At 56.0% G+C, this 18877-nt stretch overlaps 2 protein-coding genes across 3 annotated transcripts; both read right to left on the bottom strand.

Moving 5' to 3' along the window:
* Positions 1–2502: 2502 nt before the first annotated feature.
* LOC146544258 (scavenger receptor cysteine-rich type 1 protein M130-like) lies at positions 2503–6278 on the bottom strand. The gene is made up of 12 exons (XM_085224447.1): positions 6221–6278; positions 5788–6108; positions 5399–5713; positions 5017–5319; positions 4601–4915; positions 4209–4523; positions 3830–4138; positions 3400–3753; positions 3131–3283; positions 2956–3045; positions 2794–2877; positions 2503–2666 (listed from the first exon to the last, which is right to left on the bottom strand). Exons 1-12 carry the CDS (start codon positions 6273–6275, stop codon positions 2503–2505), a joined length of 2778 nt encoding a protein of 925 aa, XP_085080573.1. The 5' UTR covers positions 6276–6278.
* Positions 6279–14037: 7759 nt separating this feature from the next.
* On the bottom strand, positions 14038–18078 carry LOC146544257 (scavenger receptor cysteine-rich type 1 protein M130-like). 2 transcript variants are annotated; one of them, XM_085224440.1, is made up of 12 exons: positions 18011–18078; positions 17578–17898; positions 17182–17496; positions 16800–17102; positions 16384–16698; positions 15992–16306; positions 15611–15919; positions 15181–15534; positions 14912–15064; positions 14739–14828; positions 14577–14660; positions 14038–14424 (listed from the first exon to the last, which is right to left on the bottom strand). In XM_085224440.1, the coding sequence occupies exons 1-12, from the start codon at positions 18063–18065 to the stop codon at positions 14261–14263; spliced, it is 2778 nt and encodes a 925-aa protein (XP_085080566.1). In that variant the 5' UTR covers positions 18066–18078; the 3' UTR covers positions 14038–14260. The 2 variants fall into 2 exon arrangements, with proteins under 2 accessions (XP_085080566.1, XP_085080567.1); XM_085224441.1 differs by having other exon boundaries at positions 17182–17898; positions 18011–18077.
* Positions 18079–18877: the final 799 nt, after the last annotated feature.

Genomic DNA, 18877 nt, shown 5'->3' with positions numbered 1-18877 from the left:
TTTGATGGATTGAGAATTCACCATCTGAGGAACATCACCCGTTGGTTACATCAGAAGCTACGGCATGCTGGACAAAAGACAATGTGGGCAGCTGCTAAAACATGGGGGCTGCCTGTGCAACTATCTGACATCGCCCAGGCATGCTGACACTGCTACGCTTGCTCCAAGATGAGACCGAGATCGTTGCCTGAAACAAAAGCCCATCTTGCTAGAGGACACAATCCTCTCCAGCGATGGCAGGTTGATTACATTGGGTCCCTGCTTCGGTCTGAGGCGGCGAGATATGCCCTGACCTGCATCGACACTGCAAGTGGGCTACTGCAGGCCTATCCAGTACTGAGAGCAAACCAGGCATATACTATTAAGGCACTTACTAAGCTGCTGTCTGCCTACTGGACACCTCAAGCCATCGAGAGCAACAAAGGTACTCATTTTACTGGTGCAACGATACAGTGCTGGGCAGGAAAAAAATAACATTGAATGGTGATTCTACCTGCCATATGATCCAATGGGGGCAGGCTCTCATTAAATGTTAGAGCTGCCCTGAAGACAGACTCTCAGTCCTTGAAGGGGTGGACAAAAAGACTCTATGAAACCCTGCGGAACCTGAATTAAAGGGCTAGAGACGGCAGACCCAGTCCCTGAAAATGCTACAGACAACATGGACCCCCGCTTAGGATCCAAATTACGGGCATTGATAATCAGGTAAGACCCCAAACTGGCAATTAAAATAATCTTCTGCTCCCTGCCCCTGAGAATTTAGATCCAGGTATCCATAGAATAAAACGGCCTTGGAAGGTGCAGGTAGGACCGAAGTGGTGTGGCCTACTTGCACCTTGGGGATGATTACTGGAGGTCGGTAGTCCCTCCAGTAATCGGTACGTGGCCTACTGATATTATGGTCAACACTCTGATCCTCACTGCTAAAGGGATTGCCATCACATCCCTATGGCAGATCAGGACACCTCCTTTTGTGCCTGATACACTAGTGCAGCCACAGATATCTGCCCAAAAGGTATGGAACGGGCAGCCAGAGCATGCCCCATTACAACATCAAGTGTTGACCCAGGATAGAAATGCGGCCTGTATCTTGCCCTGGAGGGTGGATCCTCCCCTCCTGGTACCCCTGAAACATCTGTATTATTCTTCATGAGTCTTTGAGCCTCTAGAATCTCCGGAGGAATGAAATGCCATTGAAGCATTCCAGTGTTGATCGTGTGCAACACCCAGTGATGGTCTACATGGGACCGATGGAGCATAGGATGGACCTACATCTCACGACCACATGCCTCCAGAAAAACCACTGAGCACTGGCCCATGAAAGTGCACGAACTTTCACCATACACTGATCATTGCTCGTCTTCAATTGTGTCAACATGCATCGCGACGGGAAATTGTTTAAGTGTCGTGATGTTTTGGATCTCTGTATTAGGGAAGGCACACCCTCCAGTTAACTCAATCACTGGATCATGCTGTGAAGGGGTGGAGTGTATGGGAACTATTGAGTCATGGCCTGAATGACTGATTGATCACCTGAGGCAAGCAGTGAGTCAGCTGCAGGAGCATAGGTGAAGGCAATTCAGCGGTGTGACCAGAGGGGGTGGAGCCTGGCTGCACCTCTCCTAGACCCCATGTGAGGGACAGTTGCCACTGGGGTATGATCTGTTTCTGGAGATCCCTCTCTTTGGCGTTTTCTACTGCAAGCTTAGCACATGAGTGAGCATTTCATTTCTTTTGCTTGTCTGTTTCCATCACGATAATCTATCTAACTGTAAAACCTGTAAAACACCATCCCAACTATGCCACTCTGCTAAATACACATTTGTTAACTGTACAGTGTGGAAAGACTGCAAATGTGTGTAGAGATACATACACTACAGTTATCCTCTGACTTTCTGTAACGGCTTTCTGCCCTTTTCTGTTTGTATCTCCCCTCGAGTCTGTTTACAGCTCTCTCCCCCATGGCACACTGGGGGCAGGGGCGGAGTGAGCGAACGGCCGGGTGCTGCTCAGCTGCCAGCCGGGTGAAACCACAGCGTGTGGCAGCGTGCCTGCACCTGTGTGCCTGTGGGGACCCGCACTTGTTGTCCTCGATCCACTGCAGCGCAGCAGTCATGGGAGCCATCCCACCTCATCTCTGTCAGCTTTCACACTCTTCTTGTTGTTACCCTCGTGCCCAGAGCCAAACGGGCGCTCTCTGAAATCTAGTTTTGCCCCAGAGCCCCGAGGGACGACTGACAGACTCAGGTACAGAAGCCAAGGCTGGAAGTGATTTCTGCGGAGATTTGGCTTTTTAGTAAAGAAGAGATAATCATTAGGAAAAAGTTACAGAAAATTATTTTTAAAAGTCAGATTTGCTGTTGTGTCTCAGTTTTAGGAAGGAGAATGGAGCAGATTGCTGCTGTTCTGTGCAGCAGGCAGGGAAAGGTGACGCTGCCAAGGCCAGGGCTGCCCCTTCTTGGGGACAGAGGTCCCTTTTCCAGCCATGTCCTCATAGTCTGCTCACAGCGATGTGCCCAGGGTGCTGACACCAATGTCGTCATATCCTGTGTCCACAGGGGGCTGTGTGGGGGCTTTCCCGGGGTGAGGAGTGGGGGAATCGTCCGGCACAGCCATAGCATCATCGTAGCCATGTGAGGGGCTGTGCTGGGGCTGGGCAAGGGGATCTGTGACAGACACAGACAAGCAAGTGGTGAGGACACAGCCAGGAGGGGCTTCATGCTCTCACCTCCCCATCAAAGTTGTTTGGCTACATCTCCTCAGAAGGTTACCCAGTGCCTCCTGTGCTCCTACCTGGGGAGACCTGGAGGTCGCTCTCATCTACACCGTCCCCACTGTGATCTGACAGTTTTCTCCCTGAGCCCTGGGACAGAGAGCCTGGAGGGGAAGAGAGGTGTAGGGGACATGACAGTGGATGGGGACAGCCCCAGGCACTGATGACCCTCCTGCTCCCACCTGTGTGGCTGGGCACTTCCTGGTAATCAGGCATCAGGCGGTAGTCCAGCTCCTCATACACAACCTCAGAGGCAGCATCCTTGCTGGGTTCTGCAAGGCAGCATGCATGGCACCAGTGTCCCCAGTGTGTCCATGGTTCTGCCCCGCATTGTGGAACCCCCAGAGTGCTGCCCACCTTGGCACTGGGCCCATGTGCGGTGTGCCAGAACAGCCAGGGCGGCCAGGGCCAGGCACAGCAGCGTCCCCAGGACCACGCACAGCACCGTGAGTGCTGACACACTCCTGGGTGCTGCAGCTGCAGTCATGGGGACAGCGCTGTGGGTGAGAGCTGTGGGGCAGTGATGGGAAGCGTGAGGCCCCACGGGGATCTCATGGCAGCAGTTGGAGGACAGCGAGTATGGACAAAGCCATTTGTTGAGGTGTGTCTGTCCCGGTGGCTGCTACCTGGGGCTGGGCTGGTGGCCTCACTGCTGTCCCCGGTGTCCCCATCACACACGATGTGGATGATCCCAGTGGTGTCACATTCCCGGAGCTGCCAGGGCGCTGAGGGGCAGCGCCAGAATGAGCGGGCCCCCTCCTCACAGCTCACCCAGCTCAGCCAGGCGGGCTCTGAGCCCTCTGCAGGGACGGGTTCTTCCAGCCTCCCCCCAGTGCCACATCCCAGATGACGGCAGACGGCAGAGGCCGTGGCAGGGCTGGTGCCATTGGTGCAAACAGGACCCCAGATCCCCTCATGCAGCACCTCCAGGCGCCCACGGCATCTGCTGCTTTCTCCTGTCAGCCGCAGGTCCAGCAGCCCTGCAAGGAGGTCAGGGGATCACTGCACCCCGAGGGCAGTGGTGCTGCTCCCATCCAGAGGCATGGTGGCACTCACCTGAGCACACAACGCCCGCACCACCGCCGCGCTGGCAGCCACGCTGCACTGGGGCCGGGCAGTGCCAGAGAGCATCCTCTGTCCCAGAGCAGCCTCCGGCACCCGGCCACAGCGTCCCAGTGCCAGGCCCAAAGTGCTCAGAGCCAGGTGCCTTCAGGGCCCATCCGCAGCCCAGCTGGCGACAGACGACGGTGGCATCCTGCAGGGTCCAGGTGTCCTGGCAGACGGTGCCCCAGGTGCCCTCGCTGTACACCTCCACCCTGCCAGCACAGCGCCCGGGGCCGCCCACCAGCCTCAGCTGCCGGCTGCCTGTGTGGGAATGTTGGGCTGGGGCTGGGGATGGCACTGTTTTGCTCATGGCCCTTCCTTGTGCACCCACCTGAACAGGCGATGACCAACTCCTCAGGAATCTTGCTGGGCTCGCTGGCCATTCCCGAGGTGTTACACTGTGCCAGGAGCTCCTCGGTGCCAACACAGCGCAGCTCCTGCAGCTCCATGGGGCCTGAGCTGTTGTCCGGCGCAGCATAGATTTTCTCAGGCACACCGCAGCCCAGCTGCCGGCACGCCACGGTGGCAGTGCCGTTGTCCCACAGCCCCACAGACACACGGGCCCAGACACCGGGGCGCACGGCCACCTCCAGCCGTCCGTCGCAACGGCTTGCCCCACCGTGGAGCCTCAGGGGCTTGGTGACACCTGCAACAGCCTGGCTGTGCAGTGGGAACAGGCATTGCCCCCCACCTGCTGGAGCTCCCCATGGTCTCCACACTCACCTGAGCAGTTGACGGCAGCGGTGTGCCCAGTTGGGCAGGCGGGCTGCCCCAGCACCTCCACAGGGCACTCACCCGGGTGCCGCTCATTCCCACTGCACCTGAGAGCATCACGTCGCAGTGTCCCCATCCCTGTCCCAAAATGGCCTGGGGGGGGCAGGGATATGGCAGAGCCACAGCCCAGGTGGTGGCAGAGGACATGGGCGTCAGGCAGGTCCCAGGCAGTGGCACACAGGGGCCCCCACATCCCTTGTGCCTCCACCTCCACCCGCCCAGTGCAATCTGAATCTCCATTCGCAAGCCGGAACCCAGTGTAGGCTGCAGCAGAGAGAGGATACTGGGGTTGGTGGAGCGAGGGACCCCTCCCATGTACACCGCACTGCGTGGTGCTGATACAGATCCACAACCCCTACACTTACGGGAGCAGATGATGGCAGCGGGTTGGGTGCAGTTCTGGATGTCGGGAGGCCTCTGTGTGCAAGCGGACAGGAGGGGCTCGGTGCCGTTGCACTCAAAGGCGCCATGCCAGAATGGCCCCTCTGTTGCCCCAAAATGTCCAGCCTCCAGTAGGGCCAGTGCTGTACCGCAGCCCAGCTCTCTGCAGACGACCTGGGCGGCCATGAGGTCCATGTGGCCGTGACAGACGCTGACCCAGGCCCGGCCCTGCCGCACCTCCAGCCTCCCTGAGCACTCACTGTCCCCTCCAGCCAGCCGGGAGAACCCTGTCAGGAGAGGTGGGCTGCTGGGCTGGGGGATGTGGGCGATGTGTTCCCCACTGTGCTGCATGTCCCCAGCTCTCACCTTGGCAGACCACAGATGCATTATAAACAACAGGACTATTGTAGGGACCCCAATGCTTAATGTTACAGTCCCAGATGGCCTTCTCGTTTCCGTCGCAGTTGATATAGACCAACATTATGGTGTGGTCTTCTGATCGAAATTGTGAGGTAACCTTGGTGTGAGCAGCCGAGCCGCAGCCCAGCTGCTGGCACACCACCTCAGCATCATCCATGTTCCAGGCATCGTCATACACCGTTCCCCAGCGTCCCCGCAGCTTCACCTCCACTCTCCCCTCGCACGGTCCCTGACCATCCCCCAGCCGCAGCTCCAGCGCCTCTGCATTAGAGATTGGCCTCAGCTCTGCACAGGGGTCCTGGCACTCTGCTCCAATCCCAGATACACCAACTCACCTGAGCAGATCACCCCAACATCCCACTCATGGCCACAGAAGTGCTTGCCCCAACCCAAGTAGGAGCAGTCCTGCAGGTTGATCTCAGTGCCACGGCAGAAGTATGGATGCAGCCAGATGCGTCCCTTGCCTTGCCCAAATGGGGCATTTGGGGACGTATGGGCTACTGTGCCACAGCCCAGCTGCCGGCACACAACGCCAGCCGCTTGCGTGTCCCAGTCGAAGTCGTAGCTGCAGACGGAGCCCCATTCGCCCTCGTGCTTCACCTCCACCCGACCGGCACAGCGCCCACCGCCATCCACCAGCCGCAGCTCCTCGCTGCCTGTGGGCACCCCAGGGAGGTGGCTGAGCCTGGGGTTGCCCGTCCCATGGCTGCAACCCTGCCCCTCTGCTTCCCTCTCGTCCCACGGCCACCCAACTGCCCCACGACTCACCCATGCAGAGCTGCACGCAGAATAGAAGCCCCAGCACCCTGGCAGGCATCATCATGCCCCACACGCACAGCCTGCAGCTCAGGATGGGGAGGGGGAGATATAGGCAGCAGCCCCTGCTGGCAGGAGCCAATGGGGATGGCGAGGTGCGGTGGGAGCCGTTATCAGCAGGGTTATCAGCCGCCTGTTTGGTCCCAGCCTCCAATAACCTGCTTCGTGCCCAAATATGAGGCTTGTCTCCGCTTCTGGCGTCACGCAGCCCCACCACGGGGCTCACTGCCTGTGTGTCACCAAGGGGAGTCAGCCTGCCTGGGTGCTGATGTCTCTGAGGATGGCCTGTGACTAGTAGCGAGTCCCATGCATCAGCTGGAGGGCCACCGCACTGCCTGCATCAGGGGACACGTGCACCCAACATCCTCCCTGCAGCACAGGCAGGAGGGAATGTTATCTCCATGCAGGGACCCAGTGTCAACACCAACCACATGTAGCTGCTGTTCCACCTGCACAGAAGCAATACATTTCATAAGGTGATGCTTTTCTACTCGAGCCTGCAGCATGCTGGAAGAGCTCTTGCTGCCCTGCTTTGCTATCGCTGCTGCAGGAGCAGACACAGGGACAGCTGCAGACTGCTGCAGTCCCAGGGCTGTGCGGCTGCTGCGAGGACGACACAGAAACCCCAACTCTGCAGTGGAAGGAAGGCTGCAGGCTGAGCTGTCCCTGCCCGTGTCCCCGCGTGCAGCCCGGTGCTGGGGAAGGAGGAAGTGTGCGATGGGTGCGACGGTGCTTTCAAAAGCGAAACCCCGCCTGTCCGCAGGGCTGCGATGTGGGGCAGCGCCCGGCCCCGCTGCAGGGTCACTGCGTGGCGGCATGGCTTGGTGGGCACCAGGGGCTCTTGGGAACATGGCTGCGGGTCCAGGCTCCTGCTGAGGGTGTGGGGATGCAACATGCAGGACGGAGATGCCGACAGCACCCGGGCGTCGCTTCCGCCCCACTGTGCTCGTGGTGCAGAGCTGCGGCCCTGCCCTGCTCTTACGACAGCACCAGCACGGCCTCCCAGCGGGTCGCAGCGGGGCCCAGGAGGCAGCAGATGCCCAAGAGGCAGCAGGGCTCGGCAGGGCCGGGCATACAGCTCTGCCAGCAGCACCAGGCGGCACTGCAGCACGGCTCCGGGCCCAGCTGAGAGGCCCCTGCAGGAAGGCCCGGCCTGTGCGGGAGGGACCAGTGCTGCCAGCCAGGAGGCCGCCATTCCTCCTGGCAGCGGCACACTGCAGTGGCACGGAGCTGATGGGGCAGGACAGCCCGTTCCCGGACTTTCACTGAAACCCCAGGGACGGCTGCTTCGCACCTTCCATCGGAACATACATCAGGGATGGGAATCCTGACCTCAGCCCCTGCGGGTCCTTACAGACTGCGGTAACAGACAAGTGCAGGAGGTAGCTCAGACCCCTGGCCCGATGTCTCTTGTGTCAGAGGGAGCTCTTTCACGTGTGTGCTCTTCCCTCTGCCAACGGACGTGTCCTCAGAAGTGGAGATCCTGCCAGCAAGCGCAGGGTGGGAGCCAGCTTACTCAGGTTTGCTTATCAAAATGTGTGTGTATGGGTACTGTTGAATCATGGCCTGAACCACTGATTGATCACCTGAGGCAAGCACTGAGTCAGCCGCAGGAGCACAGGTGAAGGCAATTCAGCTGTGTGACCAGAAGAGGTGGAGCCTCGCTGCACCAATCCTAGATCCCTTGTAAGGGACGATTTCCACTGGGCTGTCATTTCTTTCTGGAGCTCCCTCCAGTTTTCTGCTGTGTGCTTCTGATGTGGGTGAGCCTTTCACTTCTTTTTGCTTGTCTCTTTCTGCTGCGATAATCTTTCTTACTTTTAAACCTTTAAAATATCGTCTTAACCACACCACTCTGCTCTCTGTACGTTTGTTGGTTGTACAGTTGGTGTGCCAGCCTGGCCAAAAACACTTTAATAAAGAAAAAAAGAAAGAAAGAAAAAAAAAAAGCATTACATTTGGAATATCTGTAAATTGGTCTGAGGGGAGAACATTACTCCTGTAAACAAAGCCATCCCTGGGCAGATCCCAGGATTTCTGGGGCTGCCTTACTATGAACTGGAGACCGTGATTGAAATATGGGGTCCCCTGCGTGTTATGGGAAATATCCTGCATTTCACATGGCACGTTATTTTCATGGTTTGACCTAAGATATGTTGGTTACAAAAGAACAGAAGCTAGCTGCTTCTACTGTGACATAGCCACTGTTAAATGCTTTAATTCAGGCCAAAACGAGAGCCAATACTTTAGAAAATGAAAGTAAATTATTATGAGACTGCTTAGAAAAATTAGAACGAGGACTCTGGATGCTGACAGGGAAAAAATCAAGCCTCAATTTCCCAATAGGGCGGGTCCATAACATCTCAATGGATTGTAGCCTGGTTCCTGAATCAATGGACCTGGTCGATCTAGAAGATAAAACCTCTAAATCAGATGTGGAAGCTCTGCTTGCCGCAGATCCCATTGAGATACATCCTACAGTAACTCAAAAGGAAAAAAAACGAAAGCAAAAGAAAAAGCCCAGCAGACATGCCCCCAGTCAGTGGCCCCCTGCCCAAACCCATTTCCATGTGACAGCCTGTCCTTATACCGCCATGGAATTAATGGACCTGGTACAGTGATTCGGACAAAGGCCCAGAGAAAGCATGCAAGCTTGGCTGTTGAGTTTATGGGATTCAGGAGCAGAAAGTGTTATGCTCAATGGGCCAGAAATCTCTAAATTAGCACCTTGTGCAGAGGCTATATGCTGGCATCCAATATACCAAGGAAAACCACTTGGTAATAGATTGGTTGATAGACGTGGTAAGATTCTCAGCAGGCATGAGAGACCTGATCCTGCAACAGGCTCCTTCCCACCTGTATGGAACTTGTTTCTATACTAAACCTCCAAGTAACCTCAGAGTCCGTGCTCCAACACACTGCCCAGCTGGTAGCCGATCTAGGGGAGACAGAGCGCCTTCAGACCAGGTGCAGTATTCGATCATTGGAAGAGGCAGGGGTTCTTCCTGTTATTAAAACCAGGAGACCCACTCCACGAACTCCTCAATCAGGACCCATATGGGTATCCCAAAAACGAGTGTTTCATGACTTAATCCGGGCTGGGGTTCATCAATTTGCAAAAACTGATCGCCAGTCCAATCATGTCCTCCTTCAGCTATGGAAGCAGTTGAAGAACAATCAAAAATTTCAAAATCACTCCCAAAAAATCTAGGGTAAGAATTAGTGACAAATTACCACCAGCAACGTGACATTTGGAAGATTTTCTAGTTCCTTGTAGAAGGAAGAAGCCTCCTCAGGTGATTCTGGCCACAATACCTGAGCCACCATATACAAAAGACTTAGCGACAGGACAATTGATGGCGTGACAGGGGCTGTTAGTTCCCCTATGCAGAGTTGACAATTTTTTAGTCCCGGAAGAATATTCAGAGGGTTATGGCGTTGGTTAACACAGGTGTGTAAACATCAATAATTTACGGAGATGGGACTAAATTTGATGTTTGATAGTGTGATGATTGGTGGTTCTGGGGGATGGACCATTCTGGTCACCCAAACGTGGTTGAAACTGGGCGTCTCCCATCCCAGGAGTATAATGTGTTTATTGCCCCACTTCCAGAGTATTCATGCAGCCATACCCAATATTGCCTCCCTAATGGACGCATTGTGTAGGGAGATAAAAACCTACCATTATCTTCTAGATATAGCAAATGAGTTCTTCAGTATTGCAATTGCCGAAGAATTGCAACATCAGTTTGCGTTTACATGGGGAGGCAGGCAGTGGACCTTTCAGATCCTGCCAAAGGGTATACATGCATTCATCAGCATATTACCATAATCTAGTGGCGTTTGGCCTGGCAAATTGGAGAAAACTTGATTATGTTAACTTATATCATTACATTGATGATCTCCTGTTGACATTTGACTCGCTGGAGGCAGCAGGAGAAGCAGCAGATTCATTAATTGCCTATCTGCAAGAAAGAGGATGGGCTATAATCCTCAGAAGGTGCAAGGTCCGGGCCTGTCTGTAAAATTCCTGTGGGTAGTTTGGTCAGGAAAGACTTAAGTACTACCCAGTGCTGTCATAGATAAGGTTCAGGCATTCCCAGTCCCTACAACACCAAAAGCAGCTGCAGGAGTTGACATGCAGAAATCAGACCCTACAGCCTGAATAAGGATATAGAACAGGTATGTTTATTAGTGATGCGCATACGCCCTGGTGCAAGGGGGATAGCTCCACCTAACTTGCACACTGTAGGGCAAAAGCTTAGTACAGATATAGGCCGAACTAATACATAATCAATGATTTCCAGGAAATCACATACATATTCACTACATTTTTGAGAACCCATCAGCATATGGTTCTTCCCTCTTGCGCGTGCGCCGTGAGCAGTGGGGTCTCTTCCTGGTGGTTGTGGGATGAAGGCTCATCGTCTTCCTTGTGAAGGATCGTAGTCTTCCTTGCTGCAAACTCTTGACCCTGTGGGAGGCGTAGCCCCTGGTCCAGTTCTAACTTGCCTTGTGGACATCTCATAACTTACTTACCAAAACGTCCTCGAGCTGTTCTCAAAATTTTTATCTTTGTCCTCACCCCCACATTGTTTTAATCCCAGCTTGTTGCCGTCCTCATCCTTTTAGCAGCCTCTGCACGTTTGCTTCTGTAAACTATCTTTTATCCTTTATTTCTGTGAACCGTCTTTTACTCTTCAGAGTTTCTAGGTATATTGGGATACTGGTGTCCATTTATACCTCATTTAGTGCAGCTGCTCAGGCCATCATACAGACTCACGAAAAAGGGGCAGCTATGGGACTGGGGGAGAACAGAACGGGACACTTTCCAACAGGCAAAACTGGCAGTTAAACAAGCCCAGGCATTGGGTATATTCAATCCTACCATCCCAGCCGAGTTGGATGTTCATGTCACTCAGGATGGCTTTGGCTGGGGCCTGTGGCAATGCCAGAGTTCTGTTCGGACCCCCATTGGATTCTGGTCCCAGGTCTGGCATGGAGCAGAAGAAAGATATAGTATGACTGAAAAACAGTTATTGGCTGCCTACTCCACATTACAAGCGGTACGGCCGATAACCCAAACAGCTGAAATCATAGTTAAGACCACCCTGCTGATTCAGAGGTGGGTAGAAGATCTGACCCACATTCCTAAGACGGGGTAGACCAGGCACAAACAGAGGCAGGATGGGTCGCCTATCTCAGCCAGAGAAGTAGTCTGTCTTCATCACCACTAAAAGAAGAACTCCAGAAGATCCTAGGCCCACTGACGTATCACGGTGATGCACCAAAAGAAACATTGGTTGCTCCATCAGAGAAGAGTCCTGTTCAGGAGGGGAAATATCCTATCCCTGAAGATAGGTGGGTCCTACACAGATGGGTCCAGCAAAGGCAACCTGAGCAAGTGGAGAGCGATAGCATACCATCCTTCCACCGAGACAATCTGTTTGACGAGGGGGATGGTCAGAGCAGCCAATGGGTAGAACTGCGAGCTGTGTGGATAGTTATAACCAAGGAACCTGGTGATGGTATTCTGAATATCTGTACAGACAGTTGGGCTGCGTACCAGGGGCTCACTCTTTGGATTGCACAGTGGGACACCCAGGAATGGGGCAGAGATATGTGGTTAGACATATGGAATGCAGTTAAACACAGGACTGCACACGTCTACCATGTTTCTAGTCACCAAGCCCTACAGTCACCGGGAAATGACAAAGCAGACACACTGGCCCAAGTTCGATGGATTGAGAATTCACCATCTGAGGAACATCACCCGTTGGTTACATCAGAAGCTACGGCATGCTGGACAAAAGACAATGTGGGCAGCTGCTAAAACATGGGGGCTGCCTGTGCAACTATCTGACATCGCCCAGGCATGCTGACACTGCTATGCTTGCTCCAAGATGAGACCGAGATCGTTGCCTGAAACAACAGCCCATCTTGCTAGAGGACACAATCCTCTCCAGCGATGGCAGGTTGATTACATTGGGTCCCTGCCTCGGTCTGAGGCGGCGAGATATGCCCTGACCTGCATCGACACTGCAAGTGGGCTACTGCAGGCCTATCCAGCACCGAGAGCAAACCAGGCATATACTATTAAGGCACTTACTAAGGCAGACCCAGTGCCTGAAAATGCTACAGACAACATGGACCCCCCCCTGCTTAGGATCCAAATTACGGGCATTGATAATCAGGTAAGACCCCAAACTGGCAATTAAAATAACCTTCTGCTCCCTGCCCCTGAGAATTTAGATCCAGGTATCCATAGAATAAAACGGCCTTGGAAGGTGCAGGTAGGACCGAAGTGGTGTGGCCTACTTGCACCTTGGGGATGATTACTGGAGGTCGGTAGTCCCTCCAGTAATCGGTACGTGGCCTCCTGATATTATGGTCAACACTCTGATCCTCACTGCTAAAGGGACCGCCATCACATCCCTATGGCAGATCAGGACACCTCCTTTTGTGCCTGATACACTAGTGCAGCCACAGATATCTGCCCAAAAGGTATGGAACGGGCAGCCAGAGCATGCCCCATTACAACATCAAGTGTTGACCCAGGATAGAAATACGGCCTGTATCTTGCCCTGGAGGGCGGATCCTCCCCTCCTGGTACCCCTGAAACATCTGTATTATTCTTCATGAGTCTTTGAGCCTCTAGGATCACCGGAGGAATGAAATGCCATTGAAGCATTCCAGTGTTGATCGTGTGCAACACCCAGTGATGGTCTACGTGGGACCGATGGAGCATAGGATGGACCTACATCTCACGACCACATGCCTCCAGAAAAACCACTGAGCACTGGCCCATGAAAGAGCACGAACTTTCACCATACACTGATCATTGCTCGTCTTCAATTGCGTCAACATGCATCGCGACGGGAAATTGTTTAAGTGTCGTGATGTTTTGGATCTCTGTATTAGGGAAGGCACACCCTCCAGTTAACTCAATCACTGGATCATGCCGTGAAGGGGTGGAGTGTATGGGAACTATTGAGTCATGGCCTGAATGACTGATTGATCACCTGAGGCAAGCAGTGAGTCAGCTGCAGGAGCACAGGTGAAGGCAATTCAGCGGTGTGACCAGAGGGGGTGGAGCCTGGCTGCACCTCTCCTAGACCCCATGTGAGGGACAATTGCCACTGGGGTATGATCTGTTTCTGGAGATCCCTCTCTTTGGCGTTTTCTACTGCAAGCTTAGCACATGAGTGAGCATTTCATTTCTTTTTGCTTGTCTGTTTCCATCACGATAATCTATCTAACTGTAAAACCTGTAAAACACCATCCCAACTATGCCACTCTGCTAAATACACATTTGTTAACTGTACAGTGTGGAAAGACTGCAAATGTGTGTAGAGATACATACACTACAGTTATCCTCTGACTTTCTGTAACTGCTTTCTGCCCTTTTCTGTTTGTATCTCCCCTCGAGTCTGTTTACAGCTCTCTCCCCCATGGCACACTGGGGGCAGGGGCGGAGTGAGCGAACGGCCGGGTGCTGCTCAGCTGCCAGCCGGGTGAAACCACAGCGTGTGGCAGCGTGCCTGCACCTGTGTGCCTGTGGGGACCCGTGGTCCTTGTTGTCCTTCCACTGCAGCGCAGCAGTCATGGGAGCCATCCCACCTCATCTCTGTCAGCTTTCACACTCTTCTTGTTGTTACCCCCGTGCCCAGAGCCGAAGGGGAGGTCTCTGAAATCTGTCTTTGCCCCAGAGCCCCGAGGGACGACTGACAGACTCAGGTACAGAAGCCAAGGCTGGAAGTGACTTTCTGCGGAGATTTGGCTTTTTAGTAAAGAAGAGATACTCATTAGGAAAGAGTTATAGAAAATTATTTTTAAAAGTCAATTTGCTGTTGTGTCTCAGTTTCAGGAAGGAGAATGGAGCAGATTGCTGCTGTTCTGTGCAGCAGGCAGGGAAAGGTGACGCTGCCAAGGCCAGGGCTGCCCCTTCTTGGGGACAGAGGTCCCTGTTCCAGCCATGTCCTCATGACCTGCTCACAGCGATGTGCCCAGGGTGCTGACACCAACGTCGTCATATCCTGTGTCCTCGGGGGGCTGTGCGGGGGCTTCCCCGGGGTGAGGAGTGGGGGAATGCTCCGGCACAGCCATAGCATCGTCGTAGCCATGTGAGGGGCTGTGCTGGGGCTGGGCAGGGTGATCTGTGACAGACACAGACAAGCAAGTGGTGAGGACACAGCCAGGAGGGGCTTCATGCTCTCACCTCCCCATCAAAGTTGTTTGGCTGCATCTCCTCAGAAGGTTACCCAGTGCCTTTCTGTCTTCACGGTGCACCTTGTGCCTGTGCTCCTACCTGGGGACACCTGGAGGTCGCTCTCATCTACACCGTCCCCACTGTGATCTGACAGTTTTCTCCCTGAGCCCTGGGACAGGGAGCCTGGAGGGGAAGAGAGTTGTAGGGGACATGACAGTGGATGGGGACAGCCCCAGGCACTGATGACCCTCCTGCTCCCACCTGTCTGGCTGGGCACTTCCTGGTAATCAGGCATCAGGCTGTAGTCCAACTCCTCATACACAACCTCGGAGGCAGCATCCTTGCTGGGTTCTGCAAGGCAGCATGCATGGCACCAGTGCCCGTGGTGTCCAAGGTTGTGCCCCACATTGTGGAACCCCCAGAGTGCTGCCCACCTTGGCACTGGGCCCATGTGCGGTGTGCCAGAACAGTCAGGGCAGCCAGGGCCAGGCACAGCAGCGTCCCCAGGACCACGCACAGCACCGTGAGTGCTGACACACTCCTGGGTGCTGCAGCTGCAGCCATGGGGACAGCGCTGTGGGTGAGAGCTGTGGGGCAGTGATGGGAAGCGTGAGGCCCCAAGGGGATCTCATGGCAGCAGTTAGAGGACAGCGAGCACGGACAAAGCCATTTGTTGAGGTGTGTCTGTCCCGGTGGCTGCTACCTGGGGCTGGGCTGGTGGCCTCACTGCTGTCCCCGGTGTCCTCATCACACACGATGTGGGTGATTCCAGTGGTGTCGCATTCCCGGAGCTGCCAGGACGCCGAGGGGCAGCGCCAGAATGAGCGGGCCCCCTCCTCACAGCTCACCCAGCTCAGCCAGGCGGGCTCTGAGCCCTCTGCAGAGAAGGGTTCTTCCAGCCTCCCCCCAGTGCCACATCCCAGATGACGGCAGACGGCAGAGGCCGTGGCAGGGCTGGTGCCATTGGCACAAACAGGACCCCAGATCCCCTCATGCAGCACCTCCAGGCGCCCACGGCATCTGCTGCTTTCTCCTGTCAGCCGCAGGTCCAGCAGCCCTGCAAGGAGGTCAGGGGATCACTGCACCCCGAGGGCAGTGGTGCTGCTCCCATCCAGAGGCATGGTGGCACTCACCTGAGCACACAACACCCGCACCACCGCCGCGCTGGCAGCCAGGCTGCACCGGGGCCGGGCAGTGCCAGAGAGCATCCTCTGTCCCAGAGCAGCCTCCGGCACCCGGCCACAGCGTCCCAGTGCCAGGCCCAAAGCGCTCAGAGCCAGGTGCGTCCAGGGCCCATCCGCAGCCCAGCTGGCGACAGACGACGGTGGCATCCTGCAGGGTCCACGTGTCCTGGCAGACGGTGCCCCAGGTGCCCTCGCTGTACACCTCCACCCGACCAGCACAGCGCCCGGGGCCGCCCACCAGCCTCAGCTGCCGGCTGCCTGTGTGGGAGAGTGTTGGGCTGGGGATGGGGATGGCACTGTTTTGCTTATGGCCCTTCCTTGTGCACCCACCTGAACAGGCGATGACCAACTCCTCAGGAATCTTGCTGGGCTCGCTGGCCATTCCCGAGGTGTTACACTGTGCCAGGAGCTCCTCGGAGCCAACACAGCGCAGCTCCTGCAGCTCCATGGGGCCCAAGCTGTTGTCCGGCGCAGCATAGATTTTCTCAGGCACACCGCAGCCCAGCTGCCGGCACGCCACGGTGGCAGTGCCATTGTCCCATAGCCCCACAGACACACGGGCCCAGACACCGGGGCGCACGGCCACCTCCAGCTGTCCATCACAAAGGCTTTCCCCACCGTGGAGCCTCAGGGGCTTGGTGACACCTGCAACAGCCTGGCTGTGCAGTGGGAACAGGCATTGCTCCCCACCTGCTGGAGCTCCCCGTGGTCTCCACACTCACCTGAGCAGTTGACGGCAGCGGTGTGCCCAGTTGGGCAGGCGGGCTGCCCCAGCACCTCCACAGGGCACTCACCCGGGTGCCGCTCATTCCCACTGCACCTGAGAGCATCACGTCGCAGTGTCCCCATCCCTGTCCCAAAATGGCCTGGGGGGGGCAGGGATATGGCAGAGCCACAGCCCAGGTGGTGGCAGAGGACATGGGCGTCAGGCAGGTCCCAGGCAGTGGCACACAGGGGCCCCCACACCCCTTGTGCCTCCACCTCCACTTGCCCAGTGCAATCTGAATCTCCATTCGCAAGCCGGAACCCAGTGTAGGCTGCAGCAGAGAGAGGATACTGGGGTTGGTGGATCAAGGGCCCTCCCCCACCTACACCGCACTGCGTGGTGCTGATACAGATCCACAACCCCTGCACTTACAGGAGCAGATGACGGCAGCGCGTTGGGTGCAGTTCTGGATGTCAGGAGGCCTCTGTGTGCAAGCGGACAGGAGGGGCTCGGTGCCGTTGCACTCAAAGGCGCCATGCCAGAATGGCCCCTCTGTTGCCCCAAAATGTCCAGCCTCCGGTAGGGCCAGTGCTGTACCGCAGCCCAGCTCTCTGCAGACGACCTGGGCGGCCATGAGGTCCATGTGGCCGTGACAGACGCTGACCCAGGCCCGGCCCTGCCGCACCTCCAGCCTCCCTGAGCACTCACTGTCCCCTCCAGCCAGCCGGGAGAACCCTGTCAGGAGAGGTGGGCTGCTGGGCTGGGGGATGTGGGTGATGTGTTCCCCACTGTGCTGCATGTCCCCAGCTCTCACCTTGGCAGACCACAGATGCATTATAAACAGTAGGAGTATTGTAGGGACCCCAATGCTTAATGTTACAGTCCCAGATGGCCTTCTCGTTTCCGTCGCAGTTGATAAAGACCAACATTACGGTACCGTGATCTTGTAATAATTGTGAGGTAAACTGGGTGTGAGCAGCCGAGCCGCAGCCCAGCTGCTGGCACACCACCTCAGCATCATCCATGTTCCAGGCATTGTCATACACCGTTCCCCAGCGTCCCCGCAGCTTCACCTCCACTCTCCCCTTGCAAGGTCCCCCACCGTTCACCAGCCGCAGCTCCAGCGCCTCTGCTCCAGCATTAGAGATTGGTCTCAGCTCTGCACAGGAGGTCCTGGCACTCTGCTCCAATCCCAGATACACCAACTCACCTGAGCAGATCACCCCAACATCCCATTCATGGCCACAGAAGTGCTTCCCCCAACCCAAATGAGAGCAGTCCTGCAGGGTGGACTCAGTGCCGTCACAGAAGTACGGATGCAGCCAGATGCGTCCCTTGCCTTGCCCAAATGGGGCATTTGGGGACGTATGGGCTACTGTGCCACAGCCCAGCTGCCGGCACACGACGCCAGCTTCTCGCGTGTCCCAGTGTATGTCGTAGCTGCAGACGGAGCCCCATTCGCCCTCGTGCTTCACCTCCACCCTACCGGCACAGCGCCCACCGCCATCCACCAGTCGCAGCTCCTCGCTGCCTGTGGGCACCACAGGGAGGTGGCTGAGCCTGGGGTCGCCCGTCCCATGGCTGCAAACCTGCCCCTCTGCTTCCCTCTCGTCCCACAGCCACCCCACTGCCCCACGACTCACCCATGTAGAGCTGCACGCAGAATAGAAGCCCCAGCACCCCGGCAGACATCATCATGCACCACACGCACAGCCTGCAGCTCAGGATGGGGAGGGGGAGATATAGGCAGCCCCTGCTGGCAGGAGCCAATGGGGATGTCGAGGTGCAGTGGGAGCCGTTATCAGCAGGGTTATCAGCCGCCTGCCGGGTCCCAGCCTCCAATAACCTGCTTCGTGCCCAAATATGAGGCTTGTCTCTGCTTCTGGCGTCACGCAGCCCCACCACGGGGCTCACTGCCTGTGTGTCACCAAGGGGAGTCAGCCTGCCTGGGTGCTGCATTTCTCTGGGGTGAGGATGGACTGTGACCATTTAGTGCGAGTCCCAGCAAGGACAGGAGTGCCCCCAAACCGGGTCTCTGCACCCTGGAGCCCAGCCCATGATTGCAGAGTTCTGGAGCTGCCTTTGTGGTTCTGCAGGTAGCAGTAGTTAGAATAAGTTTCATGTGCTGATCAGTAGATAGGCTGGAGGGCCATCCCCGGCCCCTCGCAACACTGCCTGCACTGGGACACGTGCAGCCCCATGCCCTCCCTGCAGCACAGGCAGGAGGGAATGTTATCCATCACATGGGGACCCAGTGTCAACACCAACCACATGTAGCTGCTGTTCCACCTGCACAGAAGCAATACATTTCATAAGGCGATGCTTTTCTACTTGAGCCTGCAGCATCTGGGCTCTCCTGCTTTGCTATCGCCGCTGCAGGAGCAGACACAGGGACAGCTGCAGTCTGCTGCAGTCCTAGGACTGTGCTGCGAGGACAGCATAGAAACCCCAACTCTGCAGTGGAAGGAAGGCTGCAGGCTGAGCTGTCCCTGCCCGTGTCCCCGCGTGCA

This window comes from Meleagris gallopavo, chromosome 5 (genome assembly GCF_905368555.1).
Source record: "Meleagris gallopavo chromosome 5, MGAL_WU_HG_1.1, whole genome shotgun sequence".
Classification (NCBI taxonomy): domain Eukaryota; kingdom Metazoa; phylum Chordata; class Aves; order Galliformes; family Phasianidae; genus Meleagris; species Meleagris gallopavo.
This window is presented reverse-complemented; position numbering and strand designations above follow the sequence as displayed.

Coding starts and splice junctions, on each gene's coding strand:
- LOC146544258 (XM_085224447.1), bottom strand. CDS start 6,275: ATGATGATGCCTGCCAGGGTGCTGGGGCTTCTATTCTGCGTGCAGCTC. Junction 3,754..3,829: donor TGCGGGCGTTGTGTGCTCAG/GTGAGTGCCACC, acceptor ACCTCCTTGCAG/GGCTGCTGGACCTGCGGCTG. Junction 3,284..3,399: donor GGCCACCAGCCCAGCCCCAG/GTAGCAGCCACC, acceptor ACTGCCCCACAG/CTCTCACCCACAGCGCTGTC.
- LOC146544257 (XM_085224441.1), bottom strand. CDS start 18,065: ATGATGATGTCTGCCGGGGTGCTGGGGCTTCTATTCTGCGTGCAGCTC. Junction 17,103..17,181: donor TGCATCTGTGGTCTGCCAAG/GTGAGAGCTGGG, acceptor CTCTCCTGACAG/GGTTCTCCCGGCTGGCTGGA. Junction 15,065..15,180: donor GGCCACCAGCCCAGCCCCAG/GTAGCAGCCACC, acceptor ACTGCCCCACAG/CTCTCACCCACAGCGCTGTC.